The sequence below is a fragment of the Hippichthys cyanospilos genome, chromosome 1 (assembly GCF_059441005.1).
Source record: "Hippichthys cyanospilos isolate Australia breed blue-spotted pipefish chromosome 1, RoL_Hcya_1.0, whole genome shotgun sequence".
In the NCBI taxonomy this organism is placed as follows: domain Eukaryota; kingdom Metazoa; phylum Chordata; class Actinopteri; order Syngnathiformes; family Syngnathidae; genus Hippichthys; species Hippichthys cyanospilos.
Window position 1 is genome coordinate 23,921,486 of NC_142369.1, and position 16,197 is coordinate 23,937,682.

A 16,197-nucleotide genomic window follows, 5' to 3' on the forward strand; every position below is an offset into this window, starting at 1 on the left:
AGAACCAATCAGAGTGAGCTTGTCACTTTAAGATGTGCCCATTGGTTACTGGAATGACGTTAGTCCTTTGCCTGTAGAAAGGCATTCCGGAATGCTTTGCATATTTGTATATGTGTTGTGTTCTTATTGCTATTCCTATATTACTTTGTTGTTCAAATGGAAATGCTTCAACTTATTGTATTCACTGGCCAAAATAAGTGCAGTTGAGGTGACAACACAAGAAGATGTAGTGGTGTCTTCATGGATGCTGAGCTCCGCTTGAGCAGAAGAACATGAAGCTGAAGCCATAACTGTGGCAGACTTTTTACATTCCGGACCTGAATTTCCCGCTTCTGCCGAAGAAATCGACGTTGTCTAATATTACACCTAACCCTTCACTGTATCCAGCTCATGTGACTGCCGATGACCTTCTGTCGACGGAAAAAAGTGGCCAATGGTGTCAACTTGACGGCGTGGACAAAGGGGGTCAGCATTTCACACGTCAATGAGTCGATTAACATGAGGGAGCGGCTGATCTCTGCTGGTGTGAATGTCCACTTCAGGCATTAGAGTATGCAGCGCTGGCCTTTTGTCCCGCAGTGTCAGGAGACTAATTACTATTGAGCAATGGGAGCGGGACAAGCAGCCTGCAGGGAATCGATACAGGGACCTGTCAGAGAAGAGAGCCACTGTATCACAAAAGTCAAATGGCGGAAAACTAGTCAGCCCTCATTCTAGCTTATTATGCAACAGCCTAGCAAACACGACTGATAAAGTCTATTGCTTTTCATTGGCTTATTGGAACAAGTTTGATTGACCCCTGTGAACTCTGCTGAGCAACAAGCGGCTCCTCAAAGATATAAAGAACAAAGCCGTCACCATTATCACCTGTGACACTACGTTTAGGGCAGCGTCCCATCAGATGTTCCTACTGTCATGCTTCAAACTATTTTATTGTTAATACGGAGTGGAGATTTGGTCTGTGTTTAAATAAATATATCATCGTTCGAGAACACACTCCCTGAAACTATGCCGGTCATACGATGATATTCATTCTACTTACTGTTCATATTTATTTAATATGTACCAATCAGATCAGCGCTCCTGATTTTGTTGGTTATCAGATATTCTATTCTATTCTATTCTATTCTATTCTATTCAGGGTGCTTGATGTCTACTAGGTATGTGCATCTCTCCAAAAAAAAATGATTTGATACAATTTTTGAAATGCGGGGTACAAAATTATACTAGTTCAGTTTGATTTGAATGGGGAGCGATTCGATTTGGTTCAACTTAGCGGGAGTATGATTCAAATCAGCATGGTGTGGCTCATTTTCAGAGTGTACGATGCTGTAACATTCGAGTCACTTGTGCGATATCTATCCCAAGATATTTCAAAATGATTAGATTTGGTTCATTTTGATGCATTCGAATGTTTTGGAAAAAAAAACAAAACTATTTTTTGTTGTACTACTACTGCCCACCCTAATTTTCGGCAAATTTCAAGAGTTTCAATCTTAAATATTTCTCAAGCAATGCTCCCAAAAATTCATAAATACCATTTCAAACTCATCGACAACATTCACCTGAAAAAAACTTAAGTCTTGCAAATGATGTAAGAAAAAAACAGCCGTCTTTGGGCTGTAGGTGAGCTACACCCTGAACTGGTTGCCAGCCATTCGCAGGGCACACAGGGACAAACAGCCAATCACACCGAAGGACAATTTAGAGTGCTCACTGTGCCTACCTTGCAGGTTTTTGGAACGTGGAGGGAAACCGGAGGACTAGGGGAAAATCCACATAGGCACAAGGAAAACATGCAAACGCCACACAGAAAGCCCGGGGGCAGAGGCAAACCCGTGACCCCTGCAATGACTAACCAATCATCCACCATGCCACAAACCATAAAAACAAAATTTAATTTTCTATACTGGGTGGCATAGCTCAGTCGTTGCCCAATCTCTAAACCCTGTTGACCACGTCAAACTATCCTTGGTGAACATACTGAAACCCCTGATACTGCATCTTCAGAAGGTAAATGAGTAGTCAGTGTAAAGTGCTTTGTGTACCTAAGGTTGACAAGCGTTTCAGAAGTGAGAGACCATTCACCACCTATAGTTGGCAATCACTGGCACAGTTTGGTAGCGGTATCACACCAGAAAAAAATCAAGTAAAGCAAAAGATAAGCACTTTTCATTCCTTTCAGGGCTATGCTGAAATCTCATGAGACATCCGGACATGTGGTCAGGTGAAACAGGAAATGGTGTAATATAGAGAATGGAGCTTTAGGGCTCAACGTGTAATGTAAAGAGTCTTAAGCCTCTTTTATTTTGTGTACGTGTGCACGCGTGTGTGTATGTGTGTGTTGGGTTATCTAAGCCAGTGGGAATGTAGGTTATACAGCAGATGAAAATGCAGGTCAAAGCATACACTCCCGTAAATTGAATGAGTTTTCAGTCAATATCGGACCCATCACTTTTCATGATACCACCCCATCACTCATTGACAGCGTTTTCCAACCATTATAGTGACAACTTGTGCATTTTGCAGGACAAAATCTCACTTACCTGCCAAACAAATGTCAAAAAATGCATGAATACGAAAATGATGATGATAACAAATAAGTGAAAACAAGGCTGATAAATGAATAGCAAAAGGAGATTTATTGTACCCTCTGGCCTGCGGTGGAAGACGATTTTCATTTTTCTGCCCTACATATGTTGTATAGTACGTATTTTGTTGTGCTAAGTTGGGGGCTTGTGGCATAGATGTAGCATGACAAGAATAAAGTTGAGACTTTTATTCCTTTTTCTCCTCAAGATCATGATTTTTGGTTACAAAATTACGACATTTTTCTCCAAAAATCCTGACTTGAGGCAGCACAGTAGAAGACTAGTTACAGCATTCGAAGGTCATAGGCTCGATTCTTGCTCTGGCATACATGTGTGGGATTCGCATGTTGTCCCCGTGCCCATGTGTTTTTTCTCTGAGTACTGTGGTGTGTTCCCACATTCAGAGTAAGTATATTGGACACTCCAGATTGAGTTTGGCTTTTTTTGGTTTTGTTATGTTTTGGTTTTTTTTGTTATGTTTGATGTCAGTTGATTTTTGTTTGCGTGCTTGCTTTAAATTGTTCTGCCCGTCTTTATGTCTATGTCTCTGTCTTAGACAGACAATATACAGTATATTATTGGCATTAGATCATAGATTGAGCAAAGATTGGGATTAGATTTACAAATCGGGTCAAATTACAATTACGGTTTAGCATTCAGTGTTGGCAAAAGGATTTGGGGTGTAGTTTTAGTGTATCCTTCATTCAGTAATTTTTTTATGTCATCTTAGAAGCGATGCTCACATTATATTTTTTCAAACTTTTTAGATAGAAATGGTGAATTTGCACCGTGGCCAATCAAATGTGTGTGGCTTGACAACGGTTGCGGTACAAAAAAGTTCTTACATGACCTATTTATATGCATTTATTTGTATAAAATGATTTATATGCATTTAATTATATAAAATGATTTATATGCATTTAATTTTCAAAGCTATTTGTACAAGCAGTGCATACATTTAATTTGTTGATTTGTTTTTTGTTATAATATTTTTTTCAGGATTCCATTAGATGTACCTCGTTATTTTTTCTGTTTTTTTGTTTGTTTGTTTATTGATTAGAAATTTACAGTACAGTAAAACACTGTAACTAATCTAGCAGTCACTGTCAAATTGTGTTCCCTCAAAGACGTTTGGCAGCTCACAATCCACTGTGTCCCAAATCTCTCGTTCTTATGAAGAAATGCTTTCTCAGAAATTCACTGTGCCCCCTAATCTTTTGTGCAAAGGATTACTGTCTTACTTTTTTTTGTATGTTTGTACATTGTGTAGTTGTGTGTCCTAAAAAACACAAATCTTGTGTTTGTGTGGAATTACCCATGAGATAAAAGGCAAGTATATCATAGGGGAATGTTAACAGAATAAGTGAGCCACAGCAGAATAGTGTTGGGGGAGATGTTTAACATTGTTAGTTTGTATCTCATTTTTTTGTAAATATATTCAGTTGTGTATATTTAAATTCTAATAATATAACTCAGCACCCAAATGCTTAGAGAAGGAAGGTGATGTCACACGGTGGTGACCATGCCCCTGTCCCAAATTTATTGGAACACAGTGCAGGAATCATTTCTAAAACGAGTGAATATTTGCAAACAACAATAGTGTTTAAACATTAAATACCATGTCATCAAATATGTCTATCATGTGTTGTGGAATTTTTAGAATTGAGTTCAGCTCAATAAAAGGTCTGGAAAACAAATGTGTCTTTTCATTTGAGTTTCCATTACACATGCTGTATCCAGTTGAATATAGGTTGAAGAATTTTTGCAAATATATTTTTTATCTGTTTTTATTACCATTTTACACATTGTCTCAACTTCATGGGAATTGGATTTGTAACACCTGAAATGAAATAGTCATGTTAGTCATATGTAAATTATTCATTTCATATTTCAGACACATATATGGCAGTTTAATTGGAGATTAAAGTGTCTGTGGGTGTGACTGTGAGTATGAATGTAACTTGTTACATGACGTTCATGGACTTTTTCTTACGTTTTCTGGAGTAAATCATTCAGCATTTGTGATGATATTCTAATTAATTCAAGACATGATCAGTCCATCGGAGAGCGTGGTATTATAAAAGCTTGTCTAATTTAGAACTACTTGTGACGTAAGCAGCTAAATAGCAGCTAATTAACCTACATCTCCGATCTGCCTTACACATCTCTGCTTTACACCCTGTTTGATTTGGCAGACACTCCATGCTGCCCAGTGGAATATTCTATTGAGCTATGTTTGATTATATTACATCACACATACACACACACACACACACACACACACGCACATGAACACGAATACACGCACACACAATATTTAAAGAAACTAAGCTATTCAGGGGTGGGTAATTCCAATCGTCGTGTCCTGCATGTTTTCCATTTTTTTCTCTCAAACACACCTGATTCAAATGATTACGATCATTTTCAAGCAGGGGCTGGTTGAGAAAATTGGTTTGAACTGGATAGTGGTTGAGGTTAGGGGAGGTACTTCTCAATTACATTTTGTAAAGCCCCCCCCCCCCCCCCCCCCCCCCCCCCCCACACACACACACACACACACACACACACACTTGCCACGCTGACCATAAATAAGATTATTATCCATAAAAATTGTACAAGCATACCTAAAATGGTATCTTTTTTAACACTGACACAAAGGAAAAGCAATATAGCAAATCTTTAAACAACTGTTAAATACTTTTTTACAGCATTTACACAGAAGTTAAACCCAAGTGCATCAAAGTGCCTGAAAAAAAAAGATGCCAATCCTTATTTTATCACAATAACACTTCACATGGGAACACCGTTGGGGTAAGGTATTGTTTTGTTATGTTATGGGGTGTTTTTTGTTTGTCTTTTGATTAGTGTGGGGTTTCGCTTCTTTCTGTTTGGGGTTTTTGTTGAGCTTTGATTTGTCCTTTCGCATTCTGGGTGTTTTTGGTCTTTTGTTCATGTTCATGTTAGTTTATGATCCATTTTCCTCTGTTAGGTTGATTGCCTCTACTTGTCGATCATAGTCAATCTTGCCGTTGTCAAAATATTGTTGTTTCTGTCGTTTGTTTCTGTCACTTTCCCCTATTTTTTTCTTGTTTTCCTGACAGTTTTTCCGAGTCCTGTCTCAAAGTCTTTTGTAAAATATGATTCCTGGTTTTTGATTTGTTACCGTGGTTAGGTTTGGCAACTGTTTATTTTGTCCACCCTCCTCACATTAAAGGATTATTGTTTGAGAGCAACTTGCCCCTTCATTTTGAGTCCACAGTCTACCATATGCCTACACCTCTCCCCACCATGCCTCGATGTGGTAAATTTAGGGTTAGGTAATCTGATGTAATAATCAAGGTTAGGGGCTAAGAAATGCAACATGTCAACGAGATGTCCCCATTACAGAGCCAATGTGTGTTTAGGCATGCGCATGTGCATGCATGTGTTGTAATAAAAGGTTCCCACCAGTAATAAAAAAAGCTCTAACAGAGTAGCATAATCGGCCATTTGCATGTAATTGTAATTGAGGCTGTATGAGAGGTCTTGAGGCAAAAGTTGAGCAAAAAATCGTAAATATGTTTAGAACTTGAAATGAACTTTCTTCTGTTTTTTTTCTTTTAAACAAACAGCAATTTAATAATAATACTAATGCAAGGAAGTCCCACAATTTGTCACCAGCCGCTTTTGACGAAAATACTCACAGAGGCGTTGGAAATTTGCCAAATTTAGCAAAAGAGTCGCCAAGTTGACGTCACAGACAAATCCAACTGGACACAGTTTGGTGTAACACAGTCATTTACCCTGGCATTTATATTGGTAAAAATGTTAAAGATTACCAGCATAATAATTTTTTCAATAAAACTAAAGAAAGCAAAAACTATTTTTATTTGTGGCTTCGAAGGGATCATTCATTGTTAGGTAAAGTGCTCATCATATCCAAGGCTGAAGGGATTTCGGTTTGTTTACCCTGATTTGTCTCTGAATGTACAAGACTCGACATCTAAAAACATTGATGACATGTTGACAAACTTTGTGTGGGAAAAACAAGCACCATTACTTGAAAAAAGATCTCATTTCTGGTGGCCTAGAGCTATTGATGTTAAAGGATCTGAGTCATACCTCATACCTGTCAATAATATGCTTTCATTTTATGGATGTTACGATTATCTGGAATTCTGATTGTTTGTACTTATCTGTGTTATTGTTTTAGGTTCTGTTGCGTTGTTCTTCTGTATTGTACTGACAAGAAATGTTTATTGAGAATTGTTAAAATAATGTGTCAATTTTTTTAAAAAAAAAAGGAGTGTAGCACACACGCACGCACGCACACAAAGTTGCACTTTAAGGAAAAAAACAACGTTCCACCTTGAATACAAAATCCACCCGGACACAAGTATGCTGTTACACAACCAGGAAGTCACCATGAAGATGACAGACGAAAACAATTCGGAAACCTCCATGGATGATGTTAAAAACCTTATTAAAAAGAAAGATGACATTGAAGAGCAGATTAAAGCATACTATGACGTCCTGGAAGATGTGAGTTGTTGGATATAATTGACAAGTCGCTGAGGTTTTGTGGTATTTGTGTTTTTGCTAAAGTTTTTGTTTTTACAGCAAGGCGTTGGAATTCATGGTCCCTTAGTGGATGCCGAAGGTTATCCGAGAGCCGACGTCAATTTGTACCAGATAAGAACGGCAAGACATAATATTTCATGTGAGTAAAGCTCGGCGTTTTCTTCTTTTTTTTTTCCCTAGCCTTTTCCACAACTGACGCTCACCGGGCACGTCATTTAGCTAGCTCCACCTAAAACGAGATCATTTGTAAACAAAATGATCACAGATAACGGGGGCAATTGCACTGCAACATCAAAACGCTACAAATGCAGAAGTGTTCATTTTAAAATGGACAAAATTTAAAATTAAGTTCTGGAGAAAAATTGACATCCGAATTTTACCAAGAATACATGACCAAAAAATGTAGCAAAATATGTAATGATAAAGATATTGAAAAATGTAAGAATTGCCAAAATGTTCGCTGAAAAATGTCAATTCAATAAAACAAACCTGGACAAATATGCTGAAATATTAGAACAATGCTGTGAATAAAGTACATTTAAGTAAGTTGTAAAAACACAGTACTGTGTTTAGAAAGGAAAGTAATAATGTGATGAAAACGCAGATATCTGAGAAAAACAGTGGGAGAAATTGTACTAAAAATATTAGAAGTAAGATTTAAATACAACGTGGATTGAAATCACACACATCCATCACCTTTAACCGCTTATCCTCACTAAATTTCTCACACCCTGGACTTGTTGCCAGCCAGTTGCAGTGTACTCAAAGACAACCATTCACAATCACACCTAAGAGCAATTTAGACTGTCCAGTACTGTATACCTTCCATGCATGTTTTTGAAGTGTGTCTGAGTGCTTGATGAGAACATGCAAACCCCACTGGGGCAAGGTGGAATTGAATCCGGGACCTCTGAACTATGAGGGGGACATGCTAACTATTCCTACTCTGAATATTCACTTCATTCTGGATATTAGATGAAGTGAAAGAAATTAGATGAAATGTTTTGACAACTACATCATGATATCAAAAATACATTCTTAGCATGACAATGTTTAAATACTAGAAATATTTTACAAAAATACTGAACAATAAGCTTAAATACAGAAACATTCAGAAACACTGTAAACATTCCTAACTGTCATGCACAGAAACAACATTCGTAACTGTCATGCAGGCGTAAAGCAGTTTGGCTTCGTATAATAAAGCTGAAACAAAGTGCTGTGGCAGGCCTGCAGAATGACCACAAGGCCATCATGGTGGAGATTGAGAACGCATTGCACACGCTGCACGCTCGGGAGAAAGCCAAACGGCGACAGGACCAGACAGAGGCTCTGGAGGAGGCTATGGAGCAGCAGGAGACACTCCCGCCTGCCTTTGCACGCGTGGATGCCGTTACGCAGGGTTCTCCTGCTTCCGCAGCGGTGAGTGACACGAGACCTTTTGGCTTTACGCGAATGCCTTTTTTTTGACCGATTTTTTTTTTTTTTTTAAAGGGCCTCAGGGTGGGAGATGAAGTTGTCGAGTTTGGTTCAGTGAACACTGGCAACTTTCAGAGCCTCCACAACATTGCCTCTGTAGTGCAGCACAGTGAAGGGGTAAGACATCAGATGGATGTCAAGATGCTAAAATGGCTGACTTAATATGCCATGTCCACCCAACATGCTGACATCACCCCATTCTTATTCACTTCCAAGATTCATTTTAATTACCTGGCAGTGAAGGATTCGAGATGCTCACCCTTCACACCCTCATAAAAAATACACAATAAAATGGTCACTGCCTTCTGCAGGCAGTTATTATAAACGCGCAACCTTTTTTTTTCCTTTGTTTTTTTTTCTGGTAGAAGCCGCTGCGAGTGACGGTGGTCCGCGGGGGTCAGAAAGCCCATGTGATCTTGATGCCACAACGGTGGTCCGGCCAGGGTCTGATGGGGTCAGTCCATTACAACACAGATGTATTCATACAATATGATTGGCCACACATCATTCTCCTTGTTTTCTTGCCAGGTGTAAGATTGTCCCCATGCCGCCACCGTGAGCTTCAATGACTGCCATTCAAATAAACACCATTTCAAATTCTGACCGTTTTTTTAATTATTTATTTTAGTTTTGGCATTTCAAAAGTCATCACTGGAAAATCATTCAAAATAAAAAATATCAAAGGGCTAAACAATCATTTTATACATGATCAATTAGGCTGTGGAAGTAATACAAAAATAATCATGATGCTTTGGGTTTCTTCTTTTTGCCTTTGACCATTTGTGGGAGTTGAATTTTGAAAGCTGTCCTACACAAGACATATACACATATTGAATACAAAAACATTCAGGTATAAATGTGATTTAAGAAAAGAACAAGATACTCACTCGCAGGTTGTACAGATGGGGCTAAAGTTGCAGAATACTGTGGTGGAGAAAGATAATGCATACGTTTAAGTGGATACTAATATGACCTCCTTAAACTTGACTATAAAAAATGCTGTTTGATTCAATATTTATTACTAGATTTTATGTCTACGTTTTTCCTCCTTTTAAAAGACACTATTGTTTTCATTAAAGATTTTTCTCATTGCCAAATTGCAAATGCGCATCGTTGTAGTTCTACACTGAGCTTTAATATCGCCATTCATCACTAGATGGCAGGCATGAATTTGTTGCGCTTAGACCAGATCATATGCTGCTTTATACTGCAACATGAATAGGCCTAAAACTATGGATTTCGAATGATGTACAGGACATAGTACTTCAATATCAAATGTTTTAAATGAGGTGTTTTTTTTTTTTTTTTTTATTGCACGGGGAGGGGGGGTGTTGTCGGCTTCAAACACAAGTACTTACTGGACAGGCAGACTGAGCAAACGTAACCTATCTGGATGAGGTTTCGGTGGCAGAAACACGCGGCCCTGTAGTCTACGTGGGCCGGCGGCGGCAGCACCAGCTGTGAACGTTGCTCGCTGTCAGGCAGGAACACCCACTGTGCCCAGTCATGCAAACTCTTTCAGCACCTCCAAGCCATTAAGCAATATACGTGTTGAAGAAATGCGTGGCAGCACTCACCAGAAGATACTGAGCCAAGGCCGCCTTCTGGGGGATTTTCAGATACAAGCCTCCAGTTATATCACAGGCCTGTCGGTTTGGAACAGCAATTGGAATTACAATCGGGTCTTCCCTTACCATTTAACTTTTCAATTACTGCAAACATACTTTGTTATTGTTACGACAGTATTAAGCAGTGACCACTGTTCCCTCAAATGTGCGCAATTGTGCCCTGCTCTCTCACACTCAGGGCACAAGGAAAACATATACAGTATAGTGTTTAAAAAAAAAAAAAAACTTACTTGCTGAGTGCAAACCAATGAAATAAGTTAAAAAAAAAAAAACCTACTTGCTGTGTGCAAACCAATGAAATAAAAGAAGCCTAAGCCTACCTAGAACCAAGCACATTGTTTACTTTTAAGCAAACTTTAATTCATTAGCAGTCAAAATGTCCTTTTCTGTCCTTTCAATCCAAATTTTTTCCCAATTCTTTGCCAGTTTTTCAAAATGGATCTCAATTGACAGCTAGCACGGTGTATATTAGGAATCAGGTGGGCAACTCAACACCATTTCACACTGGTAAATATATTAGGGTAAGAAAAGCATAAGCTTTTGACATGCAAACATGTGGGAAACATTGCCCCCTGGTGGTAGAATGACAAGGTGCTTGATTTCACATGTAGACGGCTTTTTAAATGTTAAAATCGCAGAGGATCAGCTTAATTAATTGTGGCAGCCAATATTGTGATTGCGATTAAAATTCACTTCATTGTGCAGCCCTAGTTACACAGACCACGCTCTCCAACGTAGATGCCCACTGAACTTAATTTTACCTATAGTCTCGTCGTCTTTGCACTGATATGACGATGTACCAACATGCAAAGGGCTAAACGTATGTCTCTGATAATTATGAGTTCTGTTGAGTCGTAGCTTGTTCATTACTTTGGTGACGAGTGCAGTATACGCTTACTGTTATGTTGGGAACACTTATTGCTCAGAGTGAAATCCCTCAAACATGTTGAAATTGAACAAAAATAGTTGTGACATGTTTGGCAACACGTCAATTGGAGATGTGTCGCTTTCCCCCGTTGGTGGAGGAGGAAGACTCTCACCTCACCAACTCCCCCATGAATGACAGGAGCGAAGTAACCTGATGTTGAGTAGGAGCACGTTACGTACTGTTCACATCAATTATTGCAGCTCCGAGGTGCCTTGCATCATTATTTTTGTCTCGTGTTTGTATTATTCATTTTTGTTTTATTTAGTTGTCCATTTTTCAAATGTTAAGATTTTTTTTCCAATTTGTTTTTTCCCCTGAATTACACATTTTTTGTACAATCTTTTCATTAAAAAATCTGTGGCCTCTAAATAATGTTCCCGCAATAGTTAAGCATTTTCTTCTATTTTCATCATTGATATGGATTTGGTTACATAATGCAAATGTACCTAATAATTTGACTTGTGCCTCTGCTTTCAGTACTATTATAAGGAAAGAGTTCATAGCATTCAACTCTAGTGTGTGTATGTGTGATAAAAAAATAAAACAGTACTTGCTGTAGAAGCCCAGAGTCTGACTCCAGCACGCACGCGTCAATCAGGATGCTCTGTTTTGAAAGTATCAAGAATTTGAAAAGTGTTAGAACATATATAGTAAGATGATCAATCATGGCTATATTCAGCAACAAATGAGTCCTGTTATTACCTGCTTCTGGGCAGCAAAGATTACGTTCATGAAGTTCATGTACTGCAGGGCGCAGTCATCAGCTGCCTTTATCACCTTATCCAGCACATTTGTGGTATTGAATTCAGATTTCAGTGAATACAAGATTCATTTTGACACTATATTAAATGTTTACACACACACACACACACACACACACACACACACACACACACGCACACACACACACACACACACACACAAAATTTGTTAAATGGACTTACCAAAATTCGAGACTTGACCTCCTGTCCCACTGAAAAAACAAAACAAGAAATTTTACATATACGAGACAATGTTGGAAAAAAAATAGAACTAGTACCTTCAAGTTCCTTTGAGAGTCTGTTTATATCTTAGTTAAATTGTTAAGATTGATTACTGAGAAAAAGAAAAAGAACCAGTATTCAAGTCATTATCCAAAATGCGTTTTTATGTCTGAAATTGTATTACTAACATACATACATACATACACACACGCGCGCACACACACATACATACATACATACATACATACATACATACATACATATATATATATATATATATATATATATATATATATATATATATATATATATATATATATATATATATATATATATATATATATATATATATATATATACACACACATACAGTCGGCCCCCGGTTTACGAACACCCTCTTTTACGAACATTTCGACTTACGAGCGTGGTCCGCGGAGTTTTTTGTCCCCCACTTACGCACAGACCATTCGCCTTGCCACGTCATCAAAATCAGTAGTTAAAGCTTGTCACGGCACCGCGAAACGATATTGATCTTACAATGTCACAGTCACTGTCTCAGTCACGGTGTCAGTCACGGTCTCACTCACGGAGATGCTATTGGCCGGCGTCACGTCAATCACAGAAATGCCGATATGCTATTGGCTGAACGCCTTTATCTAGCTTGATGGCACAGCTGGTCGGGACGGAAGGAAGGAGAGAAAATGAGTCAAAAACGGAAGGAAGGAATGTTGTTAAGACTTTGCAAACTTTATCTGTTAGACACGGCTTCTAAAAGTGCTAGTGGCGGTAAAGGAAGTAAGAGGATGATGACAATAGAAACCAAGCAGGAGATAATAAAAAATAAAAAAAAATACGAAGGAGGCGCACGCATGGCTCGTGAGTATGGCCGTAACCGCTCGGCAATCTTCTAAGGGCAAGACTTTCCTTGCCGGGGGACGGACCTCGATCGACAACAAAATTGAGAGGCTTCTTCTATTATGGATTAAAGAGAAGGAAATCGCCGGTGATATGTTCTAGTTTTGAGAAAAGTTCCCGTTTAAGAAAATAAATCAATAAATTCTGCGGGTTGGTTCCCCTCCGCCTCCACCCAGCTCAAGTCACGTCGCCCCAAAGGTAAATGTCATTTTTCCTTTGTATATTTATGTTATTTAATTTAACTGTACAGTAGATTATGTTACTCATTTTTAATATGTGTATAAAGTCGTGACGTTTTTACCTAAGGTTTTTGCACGCGTTGCACGCATTCACTAATTAACATAGGTTTGGATTGCCCGTCATACGAGCAGTTCAAGTTACGAGCGTAGCCGCTGAACGGATTAAGTTCTTAACACTTTCGGCGGCTTGGTGACGCCTCAAAATTCCGGGACCCGAGTTCAAATCCACTTCGCTCCGGCCTTCCTGTGTGAAGTTTTATGTTCTCTCCTGGCACTCCAAAAACACGCATGGCAGGTGTATTGGACATACTAAATTGTCCTTAGGTGTGATTGCCTGATTTTATTTAAAGTACAGTATTTTTACAGTCAGAAAAATGTCTTTGCATTTTATAATTAATATTTTTTTTACATTCATTGATATAATTTCTTGAATTTATTTTATTTGACAAGTGATTTTTTTTTAATATATATATTTGACTGATTAGTTCATAGTTTGTTGAAGTCCCTGAGGCCACCTGGAAACTTATTTAGCACATATCTTGTCCTGAAGAGTCGTGAGACATCTCGTCCCATGGGAAATTGATGTGTTGTCCCATCCATATTCCTGATGTTAATATCTTACATTGTATCATTTTGTTTCACAGTATATATTTTGTAAAAATTATTAGTTTATATTACATTTTGAGTCTTTGGCCTTTTTTCCAAAGACTTTTTTGTTTCATTGAGATTTTCTAGTTTGCCACATATTTTCTTTTATTGTGCCTGCTTTTATGCATTCCAACGTATATATGCAGTATAATGTAACTGTAGTCAATTTTTTAGTGTTTTGTCAAAATTATTAAACAATTTAGGTATATGCTGGTATATTTCATAAATTATTATTCTTAGTATTGTATTGTCCTGATTGCAACTGTGCAGATTACAGTGGAAGGATACAGCAAAGAGCTTTGGCAAGAGCTCCGGCCAGCAAAGTGTCTGTTGAACCTCCTGTCACTTCAACTGCAAAGTAAACACACATAGAATAAAATTAAATCGTTTAAAGTCACCTGCATCCTTTTTTCACAATTAATATGCCCAATGATACTATGAGCAATTCAGGACTCATTTTGGCAAATTTCCTAGTTAGAGTTCAAACTGCAAGCCATTACATTTAACCAAAATGATATAATTCCATGCAGATGTAATGTTTTGTGTATCCCGTCATATTAGACATGTCCACCTAATTTTCCTCAATGGGTAAAACGGCTGCAAGAACAAATTTTTGTCATAAATTTCCAAGTAGCAAGACTGAGTGAGTCCAGTTGGGGAACCCTAATACACATACATCTTCACTCGAAAAACCGGCTTGTACAAACTTGATACATTCAGATTGATCCTTCCAAAGGGTATTTCATTTGCTGCGAGAATAATTAAGACAAAGGCAGCAAACAATGGGACCAAACACCATTCTTTTCATGGAAATCTTTGAAATAATCATCAAACTTTGATCCAAAAATGCTTGGCAAATATTTTGGGGTTTGTCAGAGCAAATTTCTCAGCAGTGAATATGAAACATGATACATCGACTCTCAGGCACACAAAGATTCATGGAACAAATGTTAAAACTACACAGTCATTATTTAATAGTGTAACTTTTAAGTTCAGTTCAGTTGAATTTAACAAGTGCAATGCATTTAATATTTAAGAGCTATTTTATGTCACACTTTTTTTTCTTACTTTTTGTTAATATAGGTACAACACGTACATTATTTAGTTGTGACATTGACCTACTGTTGGACATCAAGTTTCTGATCCCGGCAGCGATGATGGCGTTGGCGACAGACAGCAATTCATACTTGCCGTCGCCGCTGGAACACGCTTCGTCTGACGTGCCCCCGTCGCCGTCTGTCTGACTCTGACTGGGATACAGGAAGTGACTGAAGCAAAAAGCGTGATAGAAAGCATATTTATATGCTGTTTTCAATCATACCTAGATTAAAAGATAGACAGACAGAGAGTGTGTGTATGTGACCTGTTTTGGCAGTGGCTGGCGATGACGGCCAGCTTGTTGTTCCTGCTCATGGCCACGTGAGAGTTAGCCATCACCATAACAGCGTCCATGCATTTGGACAGCGTGAACTGGGGCCACGCCAAAGCACATTTATTAGGAATATCATCAGGATTGTTATGTTTGCTGATATGAGTCTCGTACCTGCGGCTCACGCTGGGCTTGCTGGCCCCACCAAATCGGATTCACGTCCACGACGATGACCAACAAGCTGATTTCCTCCTCTGCGTGAACAATTAATAACTCAGTCAATAGAAACCAGGGGAACGGCAATTCTTTCTTTTGGCCAAACAAAACAAACCTGATGCCATCACGGCGGCTCAATGGTAACTTCTATCTCCGTTTACCGTTCATATTCAACCTAAGACAACTAAAACCGATGAATGAGGAAGCCCATTGGCTAAAAATATTAATGCTACATATAGAATCAATTCTATTGTATAAAAATGCTTGCATTGAGTGCAAAAATTTTGTCGCGGGTTATGACGTTTGCGTTTTCTTCCTTTTTGTGCTCTGATAGATTTACATGACACTCTACTGCCACCTAGTGAATGGAGTACTTTTGAATTAACGGCACGTGCAATCCGGCTGTAGTTTTGGAGTGAATCCAACAGTGACGGCCTAAAACATCAATGTAATGAAATAGCTATTTTTGATTATTCAATGCAATTTATTCTAGTCTTTATGGTCGTGCAGACATTAAATATGAAGCCGGTTAAATAATTAACATAGCTCATTGTCAAATTCAAATTAAAATGTTAAGTATTTATGACGGTCTTTATTACAATGTTGTGATAACTAACCAAAAATTGTTTCTCTAGATAGAA

General features: G+C 38.3%; 2 protein-coding genes across 3 annotated transcripts; one reads left to right on the forward strand and one right to left on the reverse strand.

Annotated features, from left to right (window-relative positions):
• Positions 1-6,948: 6,948 nt before the first annotated feature.
• On the forward strand, positions 6,949-9,233 carry psmd9 (proteasome 26S subunit, non-ATPase 9). Its single transcript, XM_088412519.1, has 6 exons — positions 6,949-7,112; positions 7,191-7,290; positions 8,380-8,573; positions 8,646-8,747; positions 8,996-9,084; positions 9,159-9,233. The coding sequence occupies exons 1-6, from the start codon at positions 6,969-6,971 to the stop codon at positions 9,187-9,189; spliced, it is 660 nt and encodes a 219-aa protein (XP_088268645.1). The 5' UTR covers positions 6,949-6,968; the 3' UTR covers positions 9,190-9,233.
• On the reverse strand, positions 9,223-16,069 carry gtf2h3 (general transcription factor IIH, polypeptide 3). 2 transcript variants are annotated; one of them, XM_088412501.1, is made up of 13 exons: positions 15,672-16,069; positions 15,515-15,594; positions 15,335-15,441; positions 15,094-15,239; positions 14,260-14,322; positions 12,226-12,255; positions 12,131-12,159; positions 11,889-11,963; positions 11,737-11,790; positions 10,208-10,276; positions 9,989-10,124; positions 9,518-9,554; positions 9,223-9,433 (listed from the first exon to the last, which is right to left on the reverse strand). In XM_088412501.1, exons 1-13 carry the CDS (start codon positions 15,679-15,681, stop codon positions 9,340-9,342), a joined length of 930 nt encoding a protein of 309 aa, XP_088268627.1. In that variant the 5' UTR covers positions 15,682-16,069; the 3' UTR covers positions 9,223-9,339. The 2 variants fall into 2 exon arrangements, with proteins under 2 accessions (XP_088268627.1, XP_088268636.1); XM_088412510.1 differs by having other exon boundaries at positions 9,225-9,438.
• Between the last annotated feature and the right edge of the window lie 128 nt (positions 16,070-16,197).

Bases quoted from the DNA above. Each gene is read 5' to 3' on its own strand.
- psmd9 (XM_088412519.1), top strand. From the start codon at position 6,969: ATGCTGTTACACAACCAGGAAGTCACCATGAAGATGACAGACGAAAAC. The intron at 7,291-8,379 runs GTGAGTAAAGCT...GTGCTGTGGCAG, and splicing joins GGCAAGACATAATATTTCAT to GCCTGCAGAATGACCACAAG. The intron at 8,574-8,645 runs GTGAGTGACACG...TTTTTTTTAAAG, and splicing joins GTTCTCCTGCTTCCGCAGCG to GGCCTCAGGGTGGGAGATGA.
- gtf2h3 (XM_088412501.1), bottom strand. The intron at 15,442-15,514 runs GTACGAGACTCA...GCGTGGCCCCAG, and splicing joins AAGCCCAGCGTGAGCCGCAG to TTCACGCTGTCCAAATGCAT. The intron at 12,160-12,225 runs GTACTAGTTCTA...TTGTTTTTTCAG, and splicing joins ACTCTCAAAGGAACTTGAAG to TGGGACAGGAGGTCAAGTCT.